General features: G+C 38.6%; 1 protein-coding gene across 3 annotated transcripts in view; it reads left to right on the forward strand.

The window, feature by feature from the left end:
- Positions 1 to 25,000, forward strand: part of LOC146463890 (nonsense-mediated mRNA decay factor SMG7-like) — a 157,486-nt gene that overhangs the window by 890 nt on the left and 131,596 nt on the right. For 2 of the 3 annotated variants that reach the window (XR_014856774.1, XM_085083908.1), the window contains exons 3-21: positions 890 to 941; positions 1,531 to 1,605; positions 1,745 to 1,805; positions 2,449 to 2,520; positions 2,798 to 2,876; positions 3,605 to 3,697; positions 5,170 to 5,241; positions 6,500 to 6,578; positions 7,116 to 7,199; positions 7,889 to 7,968; positions 8,223 to 8,272; positions 8,595 to 8,732; positions 9,820 to 9,850; positions 10,251 to 10,413; positions 11,183 to 11,253; positions 11,708 to 11,768; positions 12,628 to 12,732; positions 13,612 to 13,693; positions 13,888 to 13,989. Coding sequence is in view for 2 of the 3 variants with exons in the window: in XM_085083908.1 (XP_084940034.1) it covers positions 890 to 941; positions 1,531 to 1,605; positions 1,745 to 1,805; positions 2,449 to 2,520; positions 2,798 to 2,876; positions 3,605 to 3,697; positions 5,170 to 5,241; positions 6,500 to 6,578; positions 7,116 to 7,199; positions 7,889 to 7,968; positions 8,223 to 8,272; positions 8,595 to 8,732; positions 9,820 to 9,850; positions 10,251 to 10,413; positions 11,183 to 11,253; positions 11,708 to 11,768; positions 12,628 to 12,732; positions 13,612 to 13,693; positions 13,888 to 13,989 (1,550 nt within the window). In the remaining variant the exon portion in view is untranslated. Of the gene's footprint in view, positions 1 to 889; positions 942 to 1,530; positions 1,606 to 1,744; positions 1,806 to 2,448; positions 2,521 to 2,797; positions 2,877 to 3,604; positions 3,698 to 5,169; positions 5,242 to 6,499; positions 6,579 to 7,115; positions 7,200 to 7,888; positions 7,969 to 8,222; positions 8,273 to 8,594; positions 8,733 to 9,819; positions 9,851 to 10,250; positions 10,414 to 11,182; positions 11,254 to 11,707; positions 11,769 to 12,627; positions 12,733 to 13,611; positions 13,694 to 13,887; positions 13,990 to 14,814; positions 14,850 to 16,338; positions 16,479 to 16,864; positions 17,182 to 18,099; positions 19,321 to 25,000 lie in introns of those variants that run through there. The other variant, XM_085083909.1, reaches the window with a different exon arrangement.

Genomic DNA, 25,000 nt, shown 5'->3' on the forward strand with positions numbered 1-25,000 from the left:
CAAACACGCATTGCAACATTACACGCAATCTCTCGTAAGTTGCGTTGTGTTTACTGTTTAAAAGTTTAATTTGTCACACCATGTTACATCGAACAGTTGATTGACGAAGGAGACTCAGCAGAATATACAATAATTAAGTACTACAACAGTTCATAATTTTACATTTGTGTGTTTAGTGACTTCCCTTTTAGGTGAGAGTGAGACTGGGGCTATCAAACCTCACTGCTTTTCAAATGTAGATCCGTGCTTTTCTTGTGCTAACTAGTTTGCATTTACAAATGAAAAGCAGTGAGGCTTGCATCAAAACAAATTGAACTCCAACCCAGGCTGAATTTTGGCCCATTTGGAGGGTTGAGATTTCTTTGTGATAAATGATGAATTTTAGCCCGGGCACTGTTGAGCTTTATGTCGAACTGAAAAGCTCCATGCGAGATTCATGCCAAAATCAGACAAATGGAAGGCGTACATTTCTGCAATTAAGTTGGGTAAAATAAAATCAAGATGAAGCATTTTCGGTGAAATCATGTTGATTTCACATGCCCAAGTTCACTTTTTAGCCTGGGCTGAAGTATGATTGCATTTACAGAGATCTTTCAGCCCAGTTTGAGCTAACTGGGCTGGAACTTTCATCCAGAGCTGAGTTGCAACCTGGACAGAAACTTTTCCATGTAATTAAACTCTTTTCTAAGAGGATTTGTTAACAAAGCCAGACTGAAATCTCAACCTCCTAAAGCGGGCTAAAATTCACCTGTGATGTAATGGGCTATTGACACACTAACAGGCAATGTTACTTGACATATAGTGTAAAACCCTTCAATACTACACTAGAGTGAAAAGTATGTGATTAAAAAAATAATGAACATTGCAATAATGTCTGCTTTTTCTCTAGGTAGCGTTGATGATTTCACTGTTGGCAGTGAGGGGTGGCAATCTAGACAAAGGTACTAAGCTATGTGTACCCTTAGGTTTTTAAGGTAATCAGTGAGCCCAAAATAGTCTCTCTTAAAGAAGTGATGAAATTCAATGCTTAGTAAGGAAATGGGAGATTGCAGGAGGCAAAAATCTCTGACCTCAGTGGGAATCAACATTTCCTTACTAGGGCTAATGCTCAGTGGAAATTCATGGGTTCTCTTTAGCACTTTAACATGCACTAGGTACAGAGTTAATTCATAACATACACTAGGTACAAAGTTAATTCTCTGATCTGTCATTTGTGTCACATACATTAGTCCGGCCCATATCGAATTACACCTTGAATTTTAACCACTTTGAAAGCCAGAAGCACAAGTGACCCCCCACTAATGCAGTAGATCAGGTTTTTCCTTGTGCTGTTGTGTTCATTTGATGTTTTTGTGTTCTTATATTGTTTTCAAAGTTTTTTAATGACCTTACCATTATGTCACCAGTTTGAACAAGGTATAATAAATTATAGCAGTTCATTTATCATGCAGTTGGGCAAACAACTGTTTTAGTTTTTATTTTATTGATGAATAATAAATGAATAATTTAATATGTATACTTTTTGTTCAGGTTACAGGACTTGTACAAGAGCATTCTTTTGACAGATCTAGAGTCTGCATTAGACAAGAAAGTTGAACAAGACCTGTGAGTGTTTGTAATCAGTGCATTCTTGCTTTCCAGATTGCAAATACATGTACACTGTAGTTTCACGTCGTTAATTTTTTAATAGTGAGTTATAAAGAAAACAAACAAAGGTTAATTAAAAGAATTGTTGAACTTTCAGGTGGAATAGTGCTTTCAAAAGCCAAGTAGACTTTTTGAGGCAACAAACCAAGGAAAGGAAGGTACTGTTTGACCTTTTATTAGTAGTTCATTTTCTCAATATTTGCGTCACATAATTCCGAAGTTACATAATTATGTAAATTATGTGTATGTGCAGGTCACACTGCACTGGGAGTAAAACTAGCCTGCCTGGCCTGGTATTCCTGGGCAAGGGTAGAGGGGTCCGATGGCAAAGAGCAATGCGAGGCTGAGATCTTTCCAGATTTGAGTACCATCACCACTGTGCTCTGCCCTTCCCCAAGAATGCTTTAACCATCACCAGAGTAAGACTGAACAGCTCTGGACAACAGTTACACCTGTAAATCAAAAGGAAGCAGTGTCATTTCTCTTTGAATACTTACCTTATTGGGTTCTAGAGTTCAAGAGAGGAGGATCAATTCAATCGCTAATTTTTTTTGTCTGTATGGTTTCCTTTGTAAATTAGGTCTTTCGATGGAAATTAAGGAATTATCTTAATGAAAGCTTGAGTGAATTAACGATGAATAACATGTTAGCTCTATAGTGCAATATTCAGTTATCAAAGATAGAACACCAAACATGTCAGATTGTTGGTGCATAATTGTGGGATTTACCTGCATGTTTCACTGGATCAACATTGTACACTGTACAATGTATGGATGTTTAATTTTTTTCCGTTCTGTCCAGAGCTCAAAAAAAGTTGAAGTTCAAGCTGTGTTGACTTTGTTTCTTGAAGCTGCCAGTGGTTTCTACATTCAGGTGTAGTATTCGTTTCTGGATTTTTTGTTTAGAGGTTTAAGTACATGTAAATGAAAATGGAATACATTTATCATAAGTGAAAAGGGATAATTGTTTGATCAACTGTCTTAATTAATTACCCTGTTGCTGGACTCTCATCCAGTACCCAAAATGCCTAGTTGCACAGTTATCAATCAGCAACTTCTGCAGTGTGTGGCTAACCAGAATCCTGTCAAAATTGCCATACGTTTATGTTCCTATTATTTTTCAATGAAACAATCATGTTTTTTTTATTTAGCTGTTGCAGGAGTTGTGTTTAACATACAGGCTAGACATCCCTGGTCATGTCAGGTCATCGCAATTAGGCATTCTTGAAGGTAACATATAACTACTGTAAATGACAAGCAATGATTTACAGCTTATATTGCCAGTTGATTGCTAGGGAAACCTTGACAAGCAAGAGCTTCAAAAATGTTTCAGAGCACTGGTAGCACAGGCCAGGAGCCACTTATAGCCTACCATAAAAATTGCTAACTGGTAGTCGAAATCTTTTCATTGTCATCTGGATTCTCTGGTATTGAACAGACTTAAGCCATTGTTTTGACTTTTTAGGGCTCACTTGGTTGTTTTTTAGAACACTTGTTTAGCTTTATATAAAAGGCAAAGTATACAAGGGAAGGGAAGAAAATAGAAGGCAAATAATAATAATAATAATAATAATAATAATAATAATAATATAATAAATAAGATCTTTCAACAGGGAGCCCACGACGTCACAAAATGTGGTTTTCAGTGAGGCCCTGCATAAATCTAACGTAAGAATACAAAAAAGAAATTACAAAATTAATATAGCTATCTAAAAATAAAAAGTAAAAAGGGTAAGATCGATAAAAGAGTCTACATGTTTCTAATATTAAGATGTCTAAAAACTAAAAAATTGAAAATGTTCCTAATGCCGTCTGGGAGAGCGTTCCAGTCATCTACCACACAACAAATAAAGCGATGCTGACCCCATGAGCGCGTTGATTGTGGTTTACAAATGTTATTACTAAAACGAGTTTTATAATCATGAATGTCTTTAAAATGAAAGAATGTTTTGTTTCAGAAATCAATGGCAACACCAGTCCATCAAAGAAGCCTCATACTCAGTCATGTTACTACATCTGTCAAGACTGTCTGGTGCATCTAGGAGATATTGGTAAATGAAAAAAAATATGTAAAAAAAGAAATCACTTTTATTATAACTGAAGTGTCAATGTATTTAGCACAGAGCACTAATTGGAGACACCCTCCAGATCAAATTGGAATTTGGAAATTTTGCTTTTTGAAGAAAGGGGAAAACCGAAGTACCCGGAGAAAAGCCTCTCGGTGCAAGGACAAGATCCAACAACAAACACAAACCACATTTAATGCTGAGTCTGGGAATCCAACCTAGGCTACATTGACCAGTGGTAGACGAGTGCTCTCTCCACTGTGCCATCCCTTCTCCCCTTAAGAAACTACAGGGATAGTTTTTGTGAAGACTTAATAAAAGTAGAGTAGTATTTAAGGTGTAGAGATATATGTCTGAGTAATATAATGTACATTATTTACCTGAATGTGCATGCCCTTGCATCAAATATTGTTATAGAAAAATTTAGCTACAAATGTTAATCTTGGGGGCGGGGGAAGGAAGTTTGCAGAGGTTTTCTGTGTGATTATACTTACATGTACATTGTATGCACTTTACAGTTTGTGAAAACAGTCTCAAAAATTAAGACCCAGTAAAACTGTGCTATCCTGGAAAATATCTCCCGCCTCCCCAACCCCCTACCCCCTGCCCTGTACAGAAGGAACTTGATTATTTTGAATGCTTCCCTTTGGAAGGAGTTTGGCTTTATGTATACCTCCAGTGATGAATGTGATGGGTATGAATGTTTCCTCTAAAGTCTGAACACTTCATTTTGCATGTATGGTGCATGACTTAATTTGGATTTACATCACCAAGTGTATGCATGTGCCACCTTCGTCATCAGATGTACAGCATAATAAAATCCTTTTTTTATTATTTATTTAATCTCAGCTTGGCCCTACTTTACATTTTTTAATTTTTAAAAAAATAGTTTGCAAACAAGACTGGGGTTTCACTAACGTGAGGACAGGCACCAAGTAAATTGACAATCTGTGAACATGCTTTTACCTACTTGCTTTTAACAATTCTCATTTAACCACTTTTTTCATAGAAAAACATGTCCAAGGTTACTATTCTGCCCAGGTGCATTAACCGCTCACCATGTTTCTTCAAAATCTTAATGAAACCCCTGTTGTTTGGGAAATACCCCCCCCCCCCCCCCCCAAAAAAAAAGAAGGAAAAAAAAAGCCTTTTCTGGTTAGGGAAAGGAGGGAGGGGCAAACAGTGGGAGAGCCTGACACCATGACACCATACTATTCATTCAATTAGTTCAATCTTGCTAAGGGGAATGGTTAAAATATCTATGCAGCGTGGAGTGCAACATAAATGAGGCCGCAAACAATTATTGTTTTTAACTCGGGATAACCTAACGATTTCCCCTTACAACTGGTGTTTTTCAGTTGTGTTAACTTTGTTGTTTGTTTCCTTAAATAAAATATTATGTTATAAAAATACATAATATTGTTATTGATTCAATTTTCCCTCACTCTCTATTATAGCTCGGTATTGTGATGATCCTGAACAGGCTGAGGTGTTTTACCATCACGCTCTTGTTTTAGTTCCTTCAAATGGTAAGAAAGTTAATGTTTAATTAATAATTTTATGGTGGAAATACTATTATTAAAAACTGGATCATTGTATAATGCAATTCCAGGGATTTGATTGGCTAAGCGGCCATGGTATATGAGCAATTATACTATGCCAGAGAAATAGCGGCCATTAAAACAGTCTTCTTGTTGTTCTTGCTAAATTAGCGAAACCAGCAAGATCTAGCAATATTTCTTGATTGTTTTTAATAAAACAATTCCATTCGCGCTTGTTGGATATGAGATGATTATAGCCAACTCGGCGCATCGCGCCTCGTTGGCTATCAATCATATCATATCCAACGGGCGCTCCTGGAATAATTGTTAATTATACTTCAAGCAGCTTTGAAGCATAGTATGTATTCTTGAATAATGAGGGGAAATCTCTTTTCATTAATTACTTTGAATGTTGGAGCCCTGCATTATAATGACAAACGGCAATTAAATACATGTCAGATTCTTGTGTACAGCTTGTATATGGATCCTCCATAATATAATTTAATATATATTCTATATACAGCTCTAAAGAGATCAACATGTATTATTTAACAAAAAGCTGAGAATAGGTGCAAAAATAATAGTTCATGATATGTATGGCTAATGCTCACCTTCATATAGAAATGGCAAATGTTTGAAAATTGTGGTCACATGTTTATTACTGCCATTTGCTGTGTGTCATAAATGATGCTTACTCTTACAAACAATGCAATCTTTTTTTTACAATAGACCAATTTGAGCACACGTAATACAAGGTGTCTGGAGTACATTCCAAAAAGTCTGTTGGTTGTGGACAGGCATAGCATTAATGTTCTTGTCAAGCAGCTTTTTTCAGATAATAATTTTTAAAAATCTTAGAGTAAATTTTTTTTTTGGTAGGATAGAAATTTTTCAATTTTATTCTCGACTGAGACAATGACTTCACAGTGTTTAATTGAAGTCAATCATCTAATTCAATCTTATCCAAAGTTGTGATTTCAAGATAACAGCTTATAAATTAATACAACCATAATGGTCAGTTAATTATAATAAATTTGAATTCCAGATTTATGCTCATTACTGTATGTTAATGCAAGGCAAGGAAAGAACCAAGAAATAATAATGCTAATACTAATTTATAAATGATGGTGGTAATGATTCTGATAATGAGCTGTGCTTGATTCTCTCAAATGCTTAACGCTGTTCTCATGTAGTTAATTAATTACATATAATTTTTATAATGTTGCTGTATTCTATTAAACAACAGGCCAGCCTTATAACCAGTTGGCCATTTTAGCCAGTGGTAAGGGAGACGAACTGGCAACAGTTTACTACTACTGCAGGAGGTAGTTTGATTTCATTTAATTTGTAATATTGTAACTGGCAATGGCAATGTTTTCAATATGCTTAATCAAATACACTGTTTAACACAGCAAAGAATGAATACTTTAGTAGGTAAGTTGCTGATTTCTGGAGGTGTTGACCAAGGATGAGTCTGATTTCAAAGCCTGGTTGATTGTGTTGTGTTCTTTGGCAAGACACTTTCGCAACCAGGAGTATAACTGGGTTTCTGAGTAAACTGATAAACTGTTGGGCAATGAAGTAGAGCAGTGCACAATACTCAATGAATAGTGGACTATACTAGGCTTGTGAGGGCGCTTATACTGTTAAGGTTCTGATTCATTACATTTACCAGACATTATTTTACCCAGCTGAACTCTGAGGATAAAATTTTAATTCAACTTGAGGTACAAATGACCAATAACATCTCAACTTTGCTGACCAATCAGCTCAATAACCAGGTCACAGGAAACCTATTTTGTAAATACATGTATGCATACAGCATGAAGGTTTTGACCTCTTTTCAAACGTTTTTTTTGCAGCATTGCTGTTAAGAATCCCTTCCCTGCGGCATCAACAAACCTGCGCAAAACACTGAGTAAAGTTGTCTCCAGGCATAATACAAGGTGTGGGTTGTTTATTGTGAATATTATAAAATAACTTACATGTAGACTAGCTTATCCATCCAGCCAAGGACTCAAAGTCATGTTTCTCTACAGGTGGGCGGGTGGGTCTAGTCAAAGCATCATTATTTTATGATCATACACCTGTAGAGCAGTTTTCAGTTGAGTGTCGAAAGTAATTTTGCAGTTGCTTTCCTTTTTTGCTTTTCTTTGCTCTTTGCAAAGTTTGTTCCATTTTCTCAAACAATGGGACTGGCCAAACCAAAAGCAATCGTAACTTGTTCACACGTGTTCTCCCGGGCTTGATGCCAGTTGCATGCATATTCAAAATGTGAAATATACCAATTACTATATTGCATAGTCAAACAATAATGCATTATTTAAGAAAAATGTCTTTTTGTATGGTAGATGTTTATCCACTTTAAAATTCACATAAAATATACATGTATGTGAACTCCCCTATTTGAACTCTGGATGAAAGATTTAGTTGAAGAAAGACCACCGCAAGTATGTATGCGACTTTTAAAAGCAGTTACGAAAAGAATGCCTTAAAAAAAATTGACCATTAGCCTGAATTTTTTTTAGGTCAGCTTTCTTTTTGCAACTGCTTTTAGTGCATTTATACATAAATGCAATGATGATCTTCTTCCATAATTAAACAAATTGTTGCAACATTAATTTTTAATTTCCAGAGATGGGACTTCAGAAATCTCCAAGGCAGAATTTGGCCACATTTTCCTTCAGTTTCATGGCCATGTTTATCTTGTGCAAGGTAGAGTCAGTTTGCTTTTTAACTCTTGACAAATAAATGCATGCAAGTGGCCCAGTTTTGAAGAACTGAAGAGCACAAAATAATTTATTATGACAGGAAGCATTTGGACCAAGGAGCTAAATAATACATGTCATTTCAGTATCAGTAATCAGATTTTTTTTTCTTTTTATTCTTTTGGGGGAAGGGCACTCTTGATTCCTATTTTGATATGATATGAACTTTATAACATTCTTGTGTTAACATTTATTTAACAGATCTTGAAAAGGCAAGTGCTCTCAAAGATCGTATTATTACTGCATTGAAAGTAAGTAACTAATAAAAGAAAATGAGTGAATGAGAAAAGTGTGAACACTTTGATTTTGTTGTTTGACACATTTTTGCATTTGCAACCAGCCTAGTGTTTCTACTTTTAGGCAATCTCGCTTATCCAGTAACCTATATGACTGATTAGTTGTTGTTGTTTTTTTTTTTTTTTTCATTTCATGTTTGGTAATAAAATATTTATAGACGTCTTTGATTCCCTGTGCGTGGCACTGAACTGCTTTTCAGATTGAAAACACTTGATCCTATTCTCACATGAAATTAATTTAGATAAGTTTCTGAAGTTTTTAGTTTTATTTTTGAAGGGAATCCTGAAGCAGAACAAGTTCACCTCAGAATTCCTCATCAAACTGGTAGGAATCACTCTGTTTGTGCTGTGGAGCATAAAGACTGGCGGAGCAGATGACCTGGAAGAGTTTGACTGCATTGGCAAAGATGAAGAGGTTCATGAGTTCTCTTTTTTTGTTACACCAACAAGACTTGGTTCAGTCTATGCACTCCTACTAGACTTATTTACCAAAGTGACTTCTGAGGGTTCAATTTTCTGCCCCAAGTTTTGTCTATCATGGGAAATCAGTTTGTTGAACAACATATTAAATGCCATTATTAATCTACAATGTAATGCATGTCACTAATCCAATCAAAGGGAGAAAAAATTTTTATGACTTATGCAAATTCACCTTAAAGGGGAAGTTTGACCTTTTATCGTGAAAATGGTGCGACAACACCTTCACTTAGTTACAAAATAATTCTAGAACATCAAGAAACAGAAATCAACTGAATTCTTGAAAGGAACAACTCATGACCCTGTTCTGGTGAAGTTTAAAAACAAAAATGCAAGAACTTGAAAACAGTTAGGCAGCCTAACTTTTTTCAAGTTGCAATCCATTCTAACCTAGTCCATCTGTGGCCAGAGACACTCATCAATAGTCTTAGTACACTGGGGTGATAATTTAATACATCAAATTTTAGCAATACTTTAAGGTTTCTGTTGATAATTAAAGGCTTTGGAGTTTTTGATATAACAACAAATTCCCATGATACTTCTCCTTTAAGGCACTTCATGATCCATCTTGACCATCCTACACCTGTATTTGCCCTATATACAAACTGTCACTACCAATAGACAATGACATTGAAATTGTACCACAGTGGAACCTCTCATTACAGACACCTCTATAATACGGACACCTCTCTGTTATGGAAAGCTCACTTGGTCCCTAGCTGAGAGACTAAAATTCATATAAAGCCTGTAGACTTCTCTAAAACGGATGCCTCTATAATATATGGACACTTATTCTTGTCCCCTTGTTGTTCTTAATAAACAGGTTTGACTGTAGTAGGCTTAACTTGTCTGAGTCCCATTTGAAGACTCTGAGCACTGCTTTCCTAGCTATTTTGTAGTCTTCTGAATGATATTACTGGTATATTTGTAGTATTAAATAGTGATTACTATTAATAATATTATAAATAATATTATTTTAAGTGGTAAATTACAATTGAATATCCTTTATTTTTTATTGTTCATAGGAATGTTGGAAACTGACCCTGGAGTTTACGGGTATTTTTTCATTTTATTTTGTTCATAGGGCGGAAAACTCTTTCCAGCAGATAAATCGCTATCCAGGGGATAAAAAGTACTCCAACCAATACATTATTTTTATCTGCTAGGATAGTGACTTATACACTGGATAAAGTTATCCACTCTATGAACAACTTGTGCGAGGTGTTTAGTACATGACAACACACAAATAAATATGTCTCATATATTCATATTCACACAAATAACTACTTAAAATATTGTCCAAAAATTATTTAGGAAATGTGGAAATTTTAATATTTTGCTGGAAAAAAAAATGATGTCAAATATTGCCCAATTATAGTGCAGCAACGTTAGTAGTTTTTCCTCAACTTCTGTATTGTTTTTAGTTTTTTATTCTCCCATTTTGTTTACCTTCAAGTGGAGTTATTTGACGCACTTGTACTGCATGCTTGTGAGATTGGGTCATCAAATGAAGAGACTATGGCAAGCAGTGCTGTGCTTCCAGCTCTTCATCTGCTGTGCCAGTGGATGACAGGATCATCGCCAAACACCTGGCATGGAGATTTGCTCAAGAAAGTAAAGTAAGTTCCGATAGCTCGCACTGGACAATCTTGTCAAATTGTTCTCTTTGTGTTAACCTAGACCTTTGCAAGGTGATTTTCATGACATAAAGGATAAGGGATATTATTAGGGGTATAGGTTTTATCTTAAATACACGACCCCATCAGCAATTTGCTGTAATCATATTTTCATCGTCTCTAAATAAACGCTTTTGTTGTTGTTGTTGATAAAGGTGATACCGAGTATTTGCGTTGTCTACAGTGGAGACGAAATACAAAAAAAAAAACAAATAAAAACACGAGAACGGTTTGTTTTGACATAATCTATGCAATCTATGCCATCATCAGACAAATTTTAAATACAAAACAAGCGAATTTGAATTTTGCAGAGGTGGTGATCCGCAAATATGTATACACGTAAAAGGCAAAATTTTTAAAGTTTGTTATCAGACCCCAGTTGTTCAGATAACTTTATCCAGCAGATAAATTGTATTGGTTTGAGTACATTTTATCCGCTGAGAAGCGATTTATCCACTGGATAGAGTTACCTGCTTCTTAAAAACAACCGGGTCAAAATGTTCATATGCCAATCCCAGTTGAAGAAAAAGTGCCATATTAACATGGCTGGCACCAGTTAACAGCGCTTTCCAGATCAATACTACCAAATAAGTGTTGTTGAATCACATGATAAAGAGTGATAGTATTGATCTGTCAAAGTATGAGTGCTGAAAACCGGTGACAGCTACTTTTGAGTGTTTGTTTATATAGTAAATGTTAATTACTTATTTAGGATTTGGGAGGACTTTGCTGCCTTACTGAATCTTTTGCAAGTGATGCACATTCATATACCTGAGAAAACTGGTAAGAAAAAAAAATCTCTCAACTTTTTTCGGTTGCTAAAGTTGTGGCATAGCAAGGTACATGTACTTGCATCTTGTGCAGTTAAAACTCTAGTCAAAGCGAATTTTTCTTCAAACGTTGACATCTCCCTGTGATATTGTACGTTGGTGTCGTTTTGGGGTATGTCATAATCATCACATGTGAATGTTAGAGAAGAAAGGGTACTCCCTTTCCCCCTCACTTTTTCTTGACCTTCCGTTCTCTCTCCCCAATTACGCCTGCTACGCAGGTTGATAACAATAATGCATAAAAAGTAAACACTGCACCGTCAAAGATTTTTTATTTCCCTTGTGGGGTCTTGTCTATACTAGGGCTAACGCTTAACAGGAAGCAGGAAATTCATGATTTCACTTAGCACTCCAACATACACTGGAAAGTTAATTTTCTTATCCATCATTTTTATACATATTAATAGATCTACCTCTCCATGAAGACTGGGAGCTTCAGAGTTTTCTTCCACTCAGGGTCAGTCAAAGGTACGTGACACTAACCATTACCTAAGTTAGTTTGGCTATGTTCATAAATTCCTCTAAGAAGTTTTTTGAGTGGAGTCTTGAAACTAATTTGGTAATTGCTTTGGTTTCGCTTTATCTCGCTCTGTGATTGGTCAGCAAAACTCGCGCCACTTTCTTAGCCAATGAGAAACAAAACCAAAACCAATTGTAACTTGCACGCACGCGTTGTCCCGCGCTTGGCGCAGGGTACTTGGAGTTCTGAACTTTATAATGGCCTGGCTGGTTACATCTCTCGTGATTGGCCAGACTAATAGACCTTTATCACACGGCGGCCATGTTGAGTCTCAGGAGAATAAAAAGCTTTGTTTTTGCACGGGAAGCTTTATACTGAATTCGCGTCTGGCCGAGGCTTACCGTGCAAAAACAAAGCTTTTTATTCCCCTGAGACAACATGGCCACCGAGTGATTAAGGTCTATTACTTTTTGGTTTTGCGACACTCAAATGAAAACCGCTCTAGTTGTAAGTAGTAAGTGTTCGATATCTTTGTCAACTGTAAGTTAACTCAAAAGGGGTTTTTTTCTCAAGTTCGGGGATGATTCCGTAGATGACAGAAAAAGGAGAAACACAACAATTCAGGGAGCAGAAAACAAGACATTAACCAATGGTGAACGGCGTGTTCGTTGCTATCAATAATGTGTTCAAAACATGAATTTGCAAAGTTGTAAATGCCTGCGTTGAGAGAAAATCAACTGAAGATCCTTATAGGCCAGAATTCGGACTTATTATTGAACTGAACAAGCCGTAGAAAGCCACGTTATGTATGAAATAGTTTAAGAACAGTCGCTAAGAACCGTTTGATTTGTCTGTTTTATTTTGAAGGAAACTAACGTACAGCATGAAGAGGGCTAGACCAGATGATGAATCTGCTCATAGAGTTGGCAGGCTAGTCAGGTTTGGAAATCGCCTGGCAAGCAGCACTCCCTGGTGAGGAGAACCCTCCTAAACTGATAAGACAATAAGTCCCCGTATAAAATACCCTGCTAGCAGAGGTTTCTTTCAGGCAATTCTTTTAGACAAGCCGACTATACGAAATACCAGAGACGCGAACGACTTCGTACATGCTAAAAGACTTGCCAGAGAGAAACCTCTGCTAGCAGGGTACGAAGCCTGGCCTGACCATTATTTTTCACTTTCAGGTGCCATTGCCAGTCTTTTGTACAACACGTACCCATCAACCCTGTTTAATTGTTTAGCCTAGGCTCGCTGAATATAAACTTAAATCCCATTTTGTTGTGGTCATATTTTGGCTTTTACGAGATCTGGTGCAAATATATTTCTCAACCAACTATGTATCAATCCTGTTTTGTTCATTACGCCAGCTGTGCCGAGTCTACTGTTGCATGAGGAATATGGCTTGCAGCCATTTTAAGTGTCACTTGCATAGCGACTATCTTTGGACATGCCATGTAACCACAAACTCACCTTTAGGTGACGAAGATGGGTTCATTTACATGTATCTTCAGTTTGAGGTGGGAAATATCAAGAAGCCATTCCGAGATCGATAAATCGACTGTTTTGAATGTTATCGCCTTGCGAACAAAACGGCCGAATTCTACGGGAAGTTACGGACCAACGAAAGCGGTCAAATTGTTTGAATTTCCCTGTAAACTGGGAGCCGTGTAAGGTCAACGCATTTGTTCAGCCATTTGAGGTCGATGGTTTCTTTTGCCAATAACCGAAAAATGTCCGGCTGAATAGTGTAAACGGTCTCTCAGCTGTTTATATAGCATGTCTAAAGTCAATCGCTATTCTCCTGTATGCACGTAACACTGAAAGGGTCTGTGCTTTCATTTTGATTTGCAGTATCCTATCTAAAGTTGATGACCTAGTAACTGGACTGTCCAAGTTTTCCTTGAAGATTAACACTTCATCACCTGTTGAGGAGGTAATAACTTAACTATTTACCTTGGAAGTATACCGACTTTTGAACCAACATTAGAAGCTGGCCATATTTAGAAGCACTTGACAGCACTGTTATATAGTGCAGGATATTGGGAAATTTTTTACTGTTCTCAATTTCCCTGTATTTGTATCCAGATATGTTGCCTCACTTGTAGTGTTTATTTTATTTTGGCGTAGCTGATCTCATCTCAGGAGGAAAAGTTTCCCAAGTCACCTCAAGACATTGATTTAGAATCAGCAGGACGGAAGCTGTTGGCTTCGTTACCCAATCTAAACAAGGTAAATTTTATGAGGGTCTTGTCCTATTATCCAAGCACACAGAGCAGTTTCCAATTGAGTGTCTAAAACCATAACCAAAGTAATTACTCTGGCCAATCACAACAGATGTAAACAACGCAACGAGCCAATCAGAATTCGAAGCAAATACATGCAACTGGCGCCAAGCGCGGGAAAACGCGTACGGCAAAGACTGGTTTGGGTTTGGATTCCAATTGGTTGAGAAAGTGGCGCGAGTTTTGTAAACCAATCACAGAGCGTAGTAAAGCAAAACCAAAGCAAACGCGAAATTATTTGAAGCTGCTCTATGAGGGTCCCGTCCTCTTATCCAAGTACGTATGATCATGGAAATCATGATCATGATGCCGATTATTTCTTTTTGAAATACTGTTAATTAAGCAAGTGAAGATAAACGATAAAACCGAACAACGTTTCGGAGTCGTCATGGCGCCATTATAAAGTTCGAAGTAATAGCAATAAATTAAGGATGAAATAACCCAGCAGGGCTCAAATTGTATGAGGATAAAGTTCAGTGTGTATTTGCAGTTACTATCTTGTTGGCTCTGGGTTGTTTGTTTTGGGTTTTGTTTAATCGAAATATTCTGTTCTGTACATATGTGCGTTCTGTTGTTTCTTCTTCGTTAGTGGTTAAAATATCGCACCACTTTCTCAGCTAACGTAAAATCATAACCAATCGTCAAATGTTCGCTTATGGTCGGGACCATTTTATTGTATTTTGTTTTTAGTTTTGATTGATTTGTTGGGTTGTTTGCCCATGAAAACGCTTTGTAACTTGCTTTGCTAATTCTCGCAATTTTTTCTTTGCAGACCACACCAGTAGGAACACCATTTGCTGAAACAAGGTACCGGTAACAGATTTTATCAATCTGAATTCAGTTTGTTTTTCTCTATTCTCATAACACTTACTTTAGCCCTCCAGTTCGTGGATATCATTAAAGATACTTGCGAGAGACGTAGTGCGGGAAAGGTTAAATTGTAAATACTGTTACTTTTAGTCACACTGTTTTGTGAGGTCGAATAGGTTATCAGTGTTTGAGGGTAGGTTGCAGTTAATCAGAACATTCTAAAAGACCGATTTAGACATTAGAACGGTTTTCAATTGAGTGTCGAAAGTAATTGCCTTTTTGCTTTGGTTTTGCATTACTACGCTCTGTGGTTGGTTGATAAAACTCGCTCCACTTTCTTAACCAATAAGATGTAAAACCAAAGCCAATCGTGACTTGCCCGCACGCGTTTTCCCCGCGCTTGGCGCCGGTTACATGTATTTGCTTTAAATTCTGATTGGTTCATTGGGCTGTTTACATCTGTTGTGATTTTCCAGAGTAATTACTTTGGTTTTGGTTGTACGACACTCGATTGAAAACCGCTCTACGACTTCGTTGTCTGCGACATGTTCACGGCAAGCTAACGCTGCGAATTGTTTCGTGTTAATCAAACCTGCAACTTGTCGGAGGATTTTGAAACATGTTTTAAACTACTACCATAATCGTGGGCGCAGGCATTGTTGAATGACGATAGTTGTGAGGGATTTTTTTCGCATGATGCCAACAGCCCGCGCTACAGAAATCGCACGTAAAAGTCGTAAACAAAAGTTGCACCGTTTAAATCGGCCCTAAGGGTACCAACTAAGATGTTTTACGGTTAGTTAATCTTGTTTAACCTTGTAATTTTAAAAGTCTTAAAAGATTACATTTGCGCATCATGCTGCAATCTTTTGAATCACGGATGTTTGACAATAAAGAGATTTTGAAATGCCCACGTGATCATTTTTATCGTTCATTTTTCGCTCGCTGTCTTCAGTTCATGTGAAAATAAACGATAAAACTGAACAACGTTTCGTGTCTATGTATAACTAAACCTTTACTTATAAGGTGTTTTCAGTTCCTTGGTAAAATTTAGTAGTTTTGCGTTAGCATCAAAAGCCAAAATCGTTCTGCACTATTCTCTTCTGTGTACTGTGTTTTTTCAAGAAAACGTAAATGCGATTCTAAATCTCTCTTTTACAGCGGTTTCCAATTGAGTGTCGTAAAACCAAAACCAAAGTAATTACTCTGGCCAATCACAACAGATGTAAACAACACAACGAGCCAATCAGAATTCGAAGCAAATACATGGAACTGGCGCCAAGCGCGGGAAAACGCGTACGGCCAAAACACTGTTGGTTTTGGTTTGGATTTCCATTGGTTGAGAAAGTGGTGCAAGTTTTGTTAACCAATAACAGAGCGTAGTAATGTAAATCCAAAGCAAACGCGAAATTACTTTCGACACTCATTTGAAAACCACTCTATAGTACTTGCAGTTACATGTATTATGGTGTTGTTTATCTCACAGCTCACTGTTTAAGGGACCATTAGATGTTGTGCAATCCACGGCAGGATGTGTTCCATCCTCCTCTTCCACAGTGGCTCAGTATTCACTCTTTCAGTCGGGATGGAATGTACCCCTGACCTCTGCAGCTCTTGCTCATCCAGGTGTGTAAAGTTGATGTTAAATTCAACGGATTCGGAACTGAGCCAAATGCCTCAAAGGTCCTGTTCTTGTAGCATGAGCAACAAGTTCTACTACTCCCCTGGATTTGGCTGCTTGGGGCGCGATCCTTGAGGCAGTTGTCCTAGGTGATTTTTGAAAGTAAACACATGAAAATTCATACATTTCAAGTGCAGAGGAAACAAATAAGTGAATGATCTTCGCACTCATATACTCAACTTAAACAGTTACGTAAAGAAAACTTTTATTCATTAGGTGATGAAATGAAATGCGATCCCGGCCTCGAACCACCGCCCATGGGATTGACAGTCTAATAAGCTAATTATTATAATTAAATATAATTATCTTTTTACTGATGTTTAATTTGCAGATCAGCCATCCTCTAGAGCTGTCGTTAAGCCACCAAATCACCACCGTGCCACACCTACCGACCACTTGACCGGTACAGGAAGTAGCACGGCATTCCCACCCACCCTGCCCTCCCCTCCTGCTGCAGAGAACCGCAGGCCTACCAACTTTGGAACGAGTTTCCCTCCAGCGGGAATGCAGGCAAACTATACTCCTCCATCCCAGTCTCCTTTCGGTGGGTTTGGGTTCAGTGGTGGCTGGGCTGGCTCTGGAGTCTGGGCTCCAAACAGTGCCAGTAGTAGTGGAGGAACTAGTCCTGCTGGAACGCATGGTTTGCAGGTAAGGTTGCAGTATTTTCTTGGGGGAATGCTGTACCACCATCTTGGATTATGACGAAAGGCAGACTGGCACGAGTCTACGTTTGGAAATCCAAGATGGCGTCCCAATTAACCAACGACTGTTACTGGGGCACTCGCCAATTCAAAAAATAATAATAAAAATAATAGTGATAATTAAAATAAAAACGCCTGCACTTCAGGATAGGTAAGGCACAGTTGCTTCGTTTATTCATTGTTTAGTGGTAAACCTGACAAAACAGAAAGCAAGTCTAGAAGTGCCATCTATTATCTTGCGTTACAACCTACCGGGGGTGGCCAATTAGACTCGTAATAAGGCACACTGAACGCCTAATTTGCATAACAACAAAGCTGTTTCAATGCAATCTCGAAATGGCGACCAAACCAAAAGATGGACCATTCTTGCTTTTATATCTAGGGCTCTTGGCGAAATGTTAGCTTGGTGACTCAGCAAAACACGCCCTCTTAATTCCCGGTATTATTCTGTATGAAGTGGACCAAAGTTTTTTTGCTTTTAGTTTATTTCGTTAGAAGCAGAGCTCAAGGTCAATTGTCATATACGTCTTGCAGCGCGAACGAAAGGCGTGGTAATTCCAGGGACAGAATGACCCCTCTAACCCTTCTCCCCATCCATCCCCATGCAGAAAAGTAATGTTGGCCTTATGCTTCCTTTTCCGGCGTTGTAGCTAAAGAACTTGCATCGACTCCTCTTGGATAACTAAACGGTCTTCAAAGTTGTTAGGAATTGCCTTAATTTACGTGAAAATTTGACTGCGATCACAGTTGGCACTAGTCATTGCAAGTCAGTACAGTAACTGCACTCAAGTGTTGGCTAAATGAATTCCCAAATTAACTTAGTTTCTGGCTTGCAATGACTTCTATCATTCCACTTTACTTGCAGTCTATATGGGGGTCAGACTTTAATTCTACGCCAGAAGGCATGTCGCCTCTGCAGCAGTTATTACAGGAGCAGAAGAAACACGAGCAGAAAGACACGTGACTATAAAGTTAGCACAGCTCCACGCTGACAAGTTCAACACCGTATTTAAGCGGTTTCCATGGCAACATGATAACGGGCGCGTGCTCACGCGAGGGCTTGTATCAATCATCCCGACTCAATTAGAAGAATTGCACCTCATACAGTGGTTTTGCTAGTTCAAGTCCATTAGCTGTCAAGCGAGTGCGGGAAAGTTCAACTATTAACTTCACACCAGCGTCTGGTGCTGTGTGGCTAGTGAGCTCTAGATTTGTCTCCTGGGTTGAATATCTTTACAGTGTTTGGCGCAAGAGCCTCATACTCGAGAACTAACAGGATCATCTTTTACTTCAGCAAAGGCATATTGAAGTATTGAGGTTTGGCTGCCATGTCATGGTTTTCACGAATGTTTCTCAAGCAAAGCATGGCCGAGCAAAGTAGTTGTATTAACATCTGCTTCTGTATTTTAGAGAACACCTTTTTGGTCTGCATGGATTCACATTTACATTGTCAGTTTATGAACGATATTTGTCGTACATATGGCTTGTGTTTCTTTGTTATCAAAGAGCCAATGTTGATTAACAGATTTAAATTTCCATTTTACATTTCCATTTATTAAACCCACGGCCACTGGCATATTGTTAACAACTTGGCATTTATCATCGTCTCTTATCGCGAATCGCAAAGCAACTTATTCGAAAGTTTGTTTTAACATGGAGAGCAGTATACCTGCGTTTTGTGAGCTCTTTCTTCGTTAGCTTTGGTCTCATTGCTTGTAATTTTCTAACACTCTTTGTCTCATTTTTGCTCTGTGTTATTGATATGGTTTGTTTGATTGGTTTTTTGGGTTTTTATTTGGCTGAAGGTGGCTGTAAGCTTTACCTTAGGTAAGTTCATTTTTGAACTTTTTGGAAATTTATTTCAGTTGGATGACAAAAAAGGGTTACTTTCCTTTTACAAATGTAATATCAAAAGTGTACACGATTCAGAATTGGAAAGGTTAAGTTCAAGCGCATGGTTAAACTAACCACCTCAAAGAGCTTGTGTTATGACGACACTTTTACATTTAAACATTTTCCCAAATTTCATTTTGTAACTGACTTGATCTCAATTAATAAATAACAGGATGTATCCTGAAGATAAAAATGCCTGACGTGTGAAGTTTTAGTTTAAAGGCGCTGTTACACTAGACAATTTTTCTTGCAAACTTGTCTCGCAATTTTGTTGTGGCACAAGTTGTCTGAATCGTTGCCCATAGTGTAACTTGCCCTGAAATGAAAACACCCATTTTACTTCAGCGCACCTGCCAAACTGAATTCGAATTTTATCGCTTCTTTATATAAAGGACAAAAAATATTCCTCCTATCAGTGTTCTGCTTAATAACTATGAAATTGAAAGACGATACATCATACATAAATGGACGCCGCATCATTAAAAAACGAAAGCAAAACTTAAATTAAAGACAAACGGGAATTCGCCGGTTAATTGAACACACTTTAAACTACAGTGGTTAAAGAACATAGCTAGTTGGGGCAACGACCAAATATCATTGCTTACCATAAATTATGATGATCATCTGAAAGAACTATTAAAACCAAACAACCGAAATGTGTTTAATTAGCCTGCAGTTAACCGGCCTGGGGCCCGTTTCTCGAAAGACCCGATAACTTACCGGGCCCGATAAGTGTCTTTGGCGATAAATGTTTCTTAACAGCAGTCAGTTTTTGATAGCTTTGTATACTCAATTTAAAATCTTATAATTGAATGAAAACATTGGCCAAGTAGCATGTCTGTAACAACTGTGTAATCGGCGAAAAAACATTCAAAAATATACTTATCGGTTCCGTTAACTTACCGGGTCTTTCGAGAAACGGGCCCCTGGGCGCTTATTTAATTTGGGGCCCATAAAGGTGGGCGCTTATTCGAGGGTGGGCGCTTATTATTTTACAACATTTTCTGCAAGCGAGGCCATTTATAGAGAATAACGACAATAAGGGATAACAAGTTTATTTCACTTCAACAAGACAAAACAAAGTCCAAAAGCTAACATGAACAAGCCAAAAACAATATAAAAGTTCATTGACTACCGTATCTAGAACCAATTTTGGAACACAACTGACCCTCAGTCGTACTTCACGCTGGGCTAGTACAGAAAAGTTTTTTGTTGGGAGGGGAGTGGGGTGGGCGCTTATTTGAGGGTGGGCGCCTATCTACTTTCTGGGCTTAATGGTGGGCGGTTAATCGAATAAATAGGGTTTCTTAATGTGCCTCAGCTTTTCATTTCAATTATAATTGTGTTTCTTTTCTCCGCCGGATCAGTATTTTCTAACCTCCTACAAAAATATATTTATCTTTTAAATGCGCGTGCATCTGGGTCTTCCGCCTGTTAGTTGAAAGTCAGAGAGTGTATTTAGCGCAATGCACTAATTGGGGACACTTTCCAAATCGACTCGGAGTTTAGAAGTGTTGGATTTTGAGGAGAGGGGAAAAACGGAGTACCAAGAGAAAAACCTCTCGGAGCAAGGACGAGAACCAAAAACAAACTCAACCCAGATATGACGCCGTGTCCGGAAATCGAACCCAGGCCAAATTAGAGGGAGGCGAGTGCTCTCACCACTGCCCCGAACTCACAACTGCGAGTCTGGTGCTTTAGACCACTTGCAAATAAACTTTGAATCAATGGTATTAAAGTAGTAACTTAAGTGTTCCCGGCAACTCCTTTCTTTTTTGTACGGATAATCAGCCTGTAATAATTTTGATCACATATTTTCAGTCACTGAATTTAGTAGTTTTGTAGATATTTTCCGTCAGTGAATATAATATCACGTTCCTTCTCCAAGTAACATCATTCGATGACAGATGATTATAAAACCTTAGATCTTTCAAAAGGATTCGAACAGAACCGGTGCTTAATTATCACTCTATGGCTGACAGAAACGATCCAAAAAGATGGAAAATCGACGAGGTTATAGCTTCAGTTCAACACTTCCTTTAGATCACGTTTTGAACAAACAACAACTTTTTTTACTTTATGAACAAGACAGCTGACTGACTGTATTCTTCACTACTCAGTTTTCTTACTTTTATGATCTTAAGTTGTAAGGAATTGGGTTTAAAGAACGATCGAGTTAAAATTGTAATCCAAGAAAAAAAAAAAGAAGACAGTTTATTTCGAATTTCACTAAATGTTATTGTTTTTAATACCGATTATACGGTAAATGAATAAATACATAACAAACATCTAATGTCAACTGGGCCACAGTGCACTGGATGTTGTCTTTTAGCTTCGCTGTGATGTTAACTAGAAGTGGTTGGCTTGGTTGTCCTGCAACGCGACTGGTGTACCGAAATAGCTATACCATCTCTATGTAACCGAAGGGAAAGCGTTGAGCTGACAATAGAGACAACCCTGAAAACCGCAGAGTTACGGATGTTTTCTTCAAAGTTACAACTTGTCTGTATCTGAGCCCTAACAACAGGGCGAGAAGTCTGTCCACGATTATAAAAGCAGTCATCAACAAAGAATGATACCAAATATGAGATTACGCTTGTTGAAATAGATGCAGCTAATGCCAAGTGCCTTCACCGTGGGTTATCACCTTGACGTGGTGGTGAAGCTTGTGAGGCTCAGTGACCTTTAGAGCTATGCCGGCTGGGACCTTGGTCCCTGGCAGGTTCAACCTTGCCGGATTGGTCAAGAGGTAGAGCCCAGACAGAGAATAACTCACCGTTCCTACCGGTAGTAGGTTGAGCTTGGGGCCAATCACCCCTTCTTGTAAAAAGTAACAGATTACGGAAACCTTAAATTCTCGAATCAATGAGTGTTATCTCGGGAGTTGTACAACGACTTGCCAAACTCCAGAAGATGAATATATCAAATGGGGCGACGGTAGTATGACGGGTACACGCCCAATCCGAAAGGAAGCCTGTACTCTGATCAAGTCATTTGCTAACCCCAAAAAGATGCTCCGCATAGGAAATTGGAATGTTAGGACAATGTACAGCGTGGGAAAAACAGCCCAAGTAGTTAGGGAGATGCAAAGGTACAACCTGGATATCCTGGGCATTAGCGAATGCCGATGGTCTGGCTCTGGACGGCTCAAGACACGGACTGGCGAAACTATTCTGTACTCGGGAAGAGATGATAACATACACCAAAGTGGCGTTGCACTTGTGATGACCAAACAAACGGCTGGTTGCTTAGAGAGCTGGATGCCAGTTAGTGATAGAATTATGACTGCACGATTCACATCAAGATTCATTAAAACGACAGTGGTTCAAGTATATGCACCAACGAATGAGGCGGATGAAGAGACAAAGGATAGCTTTTATTATATGTTACAGAGGGTTACTGACGAGATTCCGAGGCATGACATGATTATGATGATGGGCGACTGGAACGCTAAGATCGGGGCTAAGCAGGAAGGGGAAAATGGTGTGGTGGGACGGCATAGGTTTGGAGATGAGCGGTCAGAAAATGGTGTTCGTTTTGTCTCCTTTTGCGCAGCTAACAACTTAGCTATTGTGTCAACAATGTTTCCACACAAGAACATCCACAAATACACTTGGACTGCTCCTAATGGGAGGGCTAGAAATCAAATTGATCATGTGGCAGTGAATGGCAAATTCAAGAGATCAGTGAGGGATACGAGATCTTATAGAGGCGCAGACTGTGGAAGTGATCACAACCTAGTTATCACAACTGTACGACTTCGTTTGCGTGGGATAGTTAGAAATACAAGGAATTCCAGGAGATATGACACAGCCAAACTGATAATACCGGAAGTAAGGCAGCAGTTTCAAATCAAGTTGAGGAACAGATTTAGCTGTTTAGCTGATGAAAGCGCAGAAGGCAATGAGCAAGACATAGAGACTCGATGGACTAATATAAAGGAAAGTTATAAGAAAACAGCTGAGGAGGTTCTAGGATACAGGAAAAAACAGAGTAAGCCCTGGATAAGCGCTGAAAGTTGGAAGAAAATTGACGAAAGAAGATCTTGTAAAGCTAAAGTGGATTCAACCAGGTCAGAGAGACTAAAAGCAACATACAGAGAGGAATTCCAAGCTAAAGACAAAGAAGTAAAAAAGCAACTAAGGAGAGATAGGAGAAATTGGATTGACCAGATTGCTAGTGACGCAGAGAAAGCAGCCAAAACGGGCAATATGAAGGCGGTGTTTGATGCTACAAGACAGTTTTGCAACAAACCAAATAGAAGAACAGACTCCATAAGGAGTAAAGAAGGCATTCTACTAACAAAAGAGGAAGAGGTAAAGAAAAGGTGGAAGGAGCATTTTGCTGAGGTTCTGAATAGACCTCCCCCCACGCGATCAGAAGTGGAGAGTGAAGCTTATGAAACACTCGAAATTGAAACGGGTCCTGCTACACATGCAGAAATCAGGACAGCTATACAACAACTGAAGAATGGAAAGGCTGGTGGTGTTGATGGCGTGACAACAGAACTGATGAAGGCAGATATTGAAACTACAGTAGCTGTGTTGTACGAATTGCTTTTGAAGATCTGGGAAAGTGAAAGAGTACCTAATGACTGGAGATGTGGGCTGATCATTCGCCTCCCCAAGAAGGGAAATCTCATGGAATGTGGAAACTGGAGAGGAATGACACTGCTACCTGTGGCCGCAAAAGTATTAGGCAAAGTGATTATCACAAGAATTGGGGACGCTGTTGACACCAGACTTAGACAAGAACAGGCAGGGTTTAGGAGAGGAAGGGGGACAGTTGAACAGATATTCATTCTGAGAAACATCATTGAACAAGTAATTGAATGGAATGCCAACTTGTATGTTTGTTTTGTGGATTTTGAGAAAGCTTTTGATAGCATTGACACAGGTATTTTATGGGGAATAATGGGAGAGTACGGTATTCCATCAAAATTGATCACGATGGTAAAGGCAATGTATGAAAAGAGCAAATGTGCTGTTGTAGATGGTTCTGGAAGTTACGACTGGTTTGATGTAAGGACAGGGGTGAAACAGGGCTGTTGCATGTCTGGTTTTCTCTTTCTTCTTGTGATTGATTGGGTCATGAGAAGGACTCTCGAAGGAAGGCAAACTGGAATAAGATGGCAATTCACGGGCAAGTTAGAGGATTTAGACTTTGCTGATGATGTGGCTCTTGTTGCAAGCAGGATAGTAGACATGCAAACGAAGCTAGACAATCTTAACACAAACGGGAAGAAGACTGGGCTGAAGATTAACCTGGGAAAAACAGTGGTAATGAAATGGAATGTCAATCCTGGATTAAAGATCCATCTGGAAGGAAGTGGCATCGAAGAGGTTGAGAAATTTGTTTATCTTGGTGCCACAGTAACATCAACTGGTAGTGCAGGTGAAGATATAAGCGCCAGGCTAGGGAAAGCTCAAGCAGCCTTCTGCAACTTAAAGAACATTTGGAGGAACAGCCAACTCAGCATTAACACCAAGTTGAAGATTTTTAGATCCAATGTATTGGCTGTCCTACTCTATGGTTGCGAAACTTGGCGAATAATCAAAAGCGACGAGAACAAGCTTAATGTTTTCCCCCACAAGAGCATACGACGCATTCTGAAAATTTACTGGCCCATGAAAGTATCCAATGAAGAGATAAGATCAAAGACGAATATGGAGGAGATCTCCCATCAGATAAAGCGAAGACGCTGGAAAATGATCGGGCATATACTAAGGATGAAGGCAAATGAGAACCCAAGAATAGCTCTAACCTGGACACCAGAAGGAAAACGTAGGAGAGGTAGACCCAGAGAGACACGGAGAAGAACAGTTGAAAAGGAAAGAGGAGGACTTGGGTTCAATGGATGGACGGAAGCAAGT

The sequence above is a fragment of the Pavona decussata genome, unplaced genomic scaffold, assembly GCF_977016875.1.
Source record: "Pavona decussata unplaced genomic scaffold, jaPavDecu1.1 SCAFFOLD_174, whole genome shotgun sequence".
Lineage (NCBI taxonomy): Eukaryota > Metazoa > Cnidaria > Anthozoa > Scleractinia > Agariciidae > Pavona > Pavona decussata.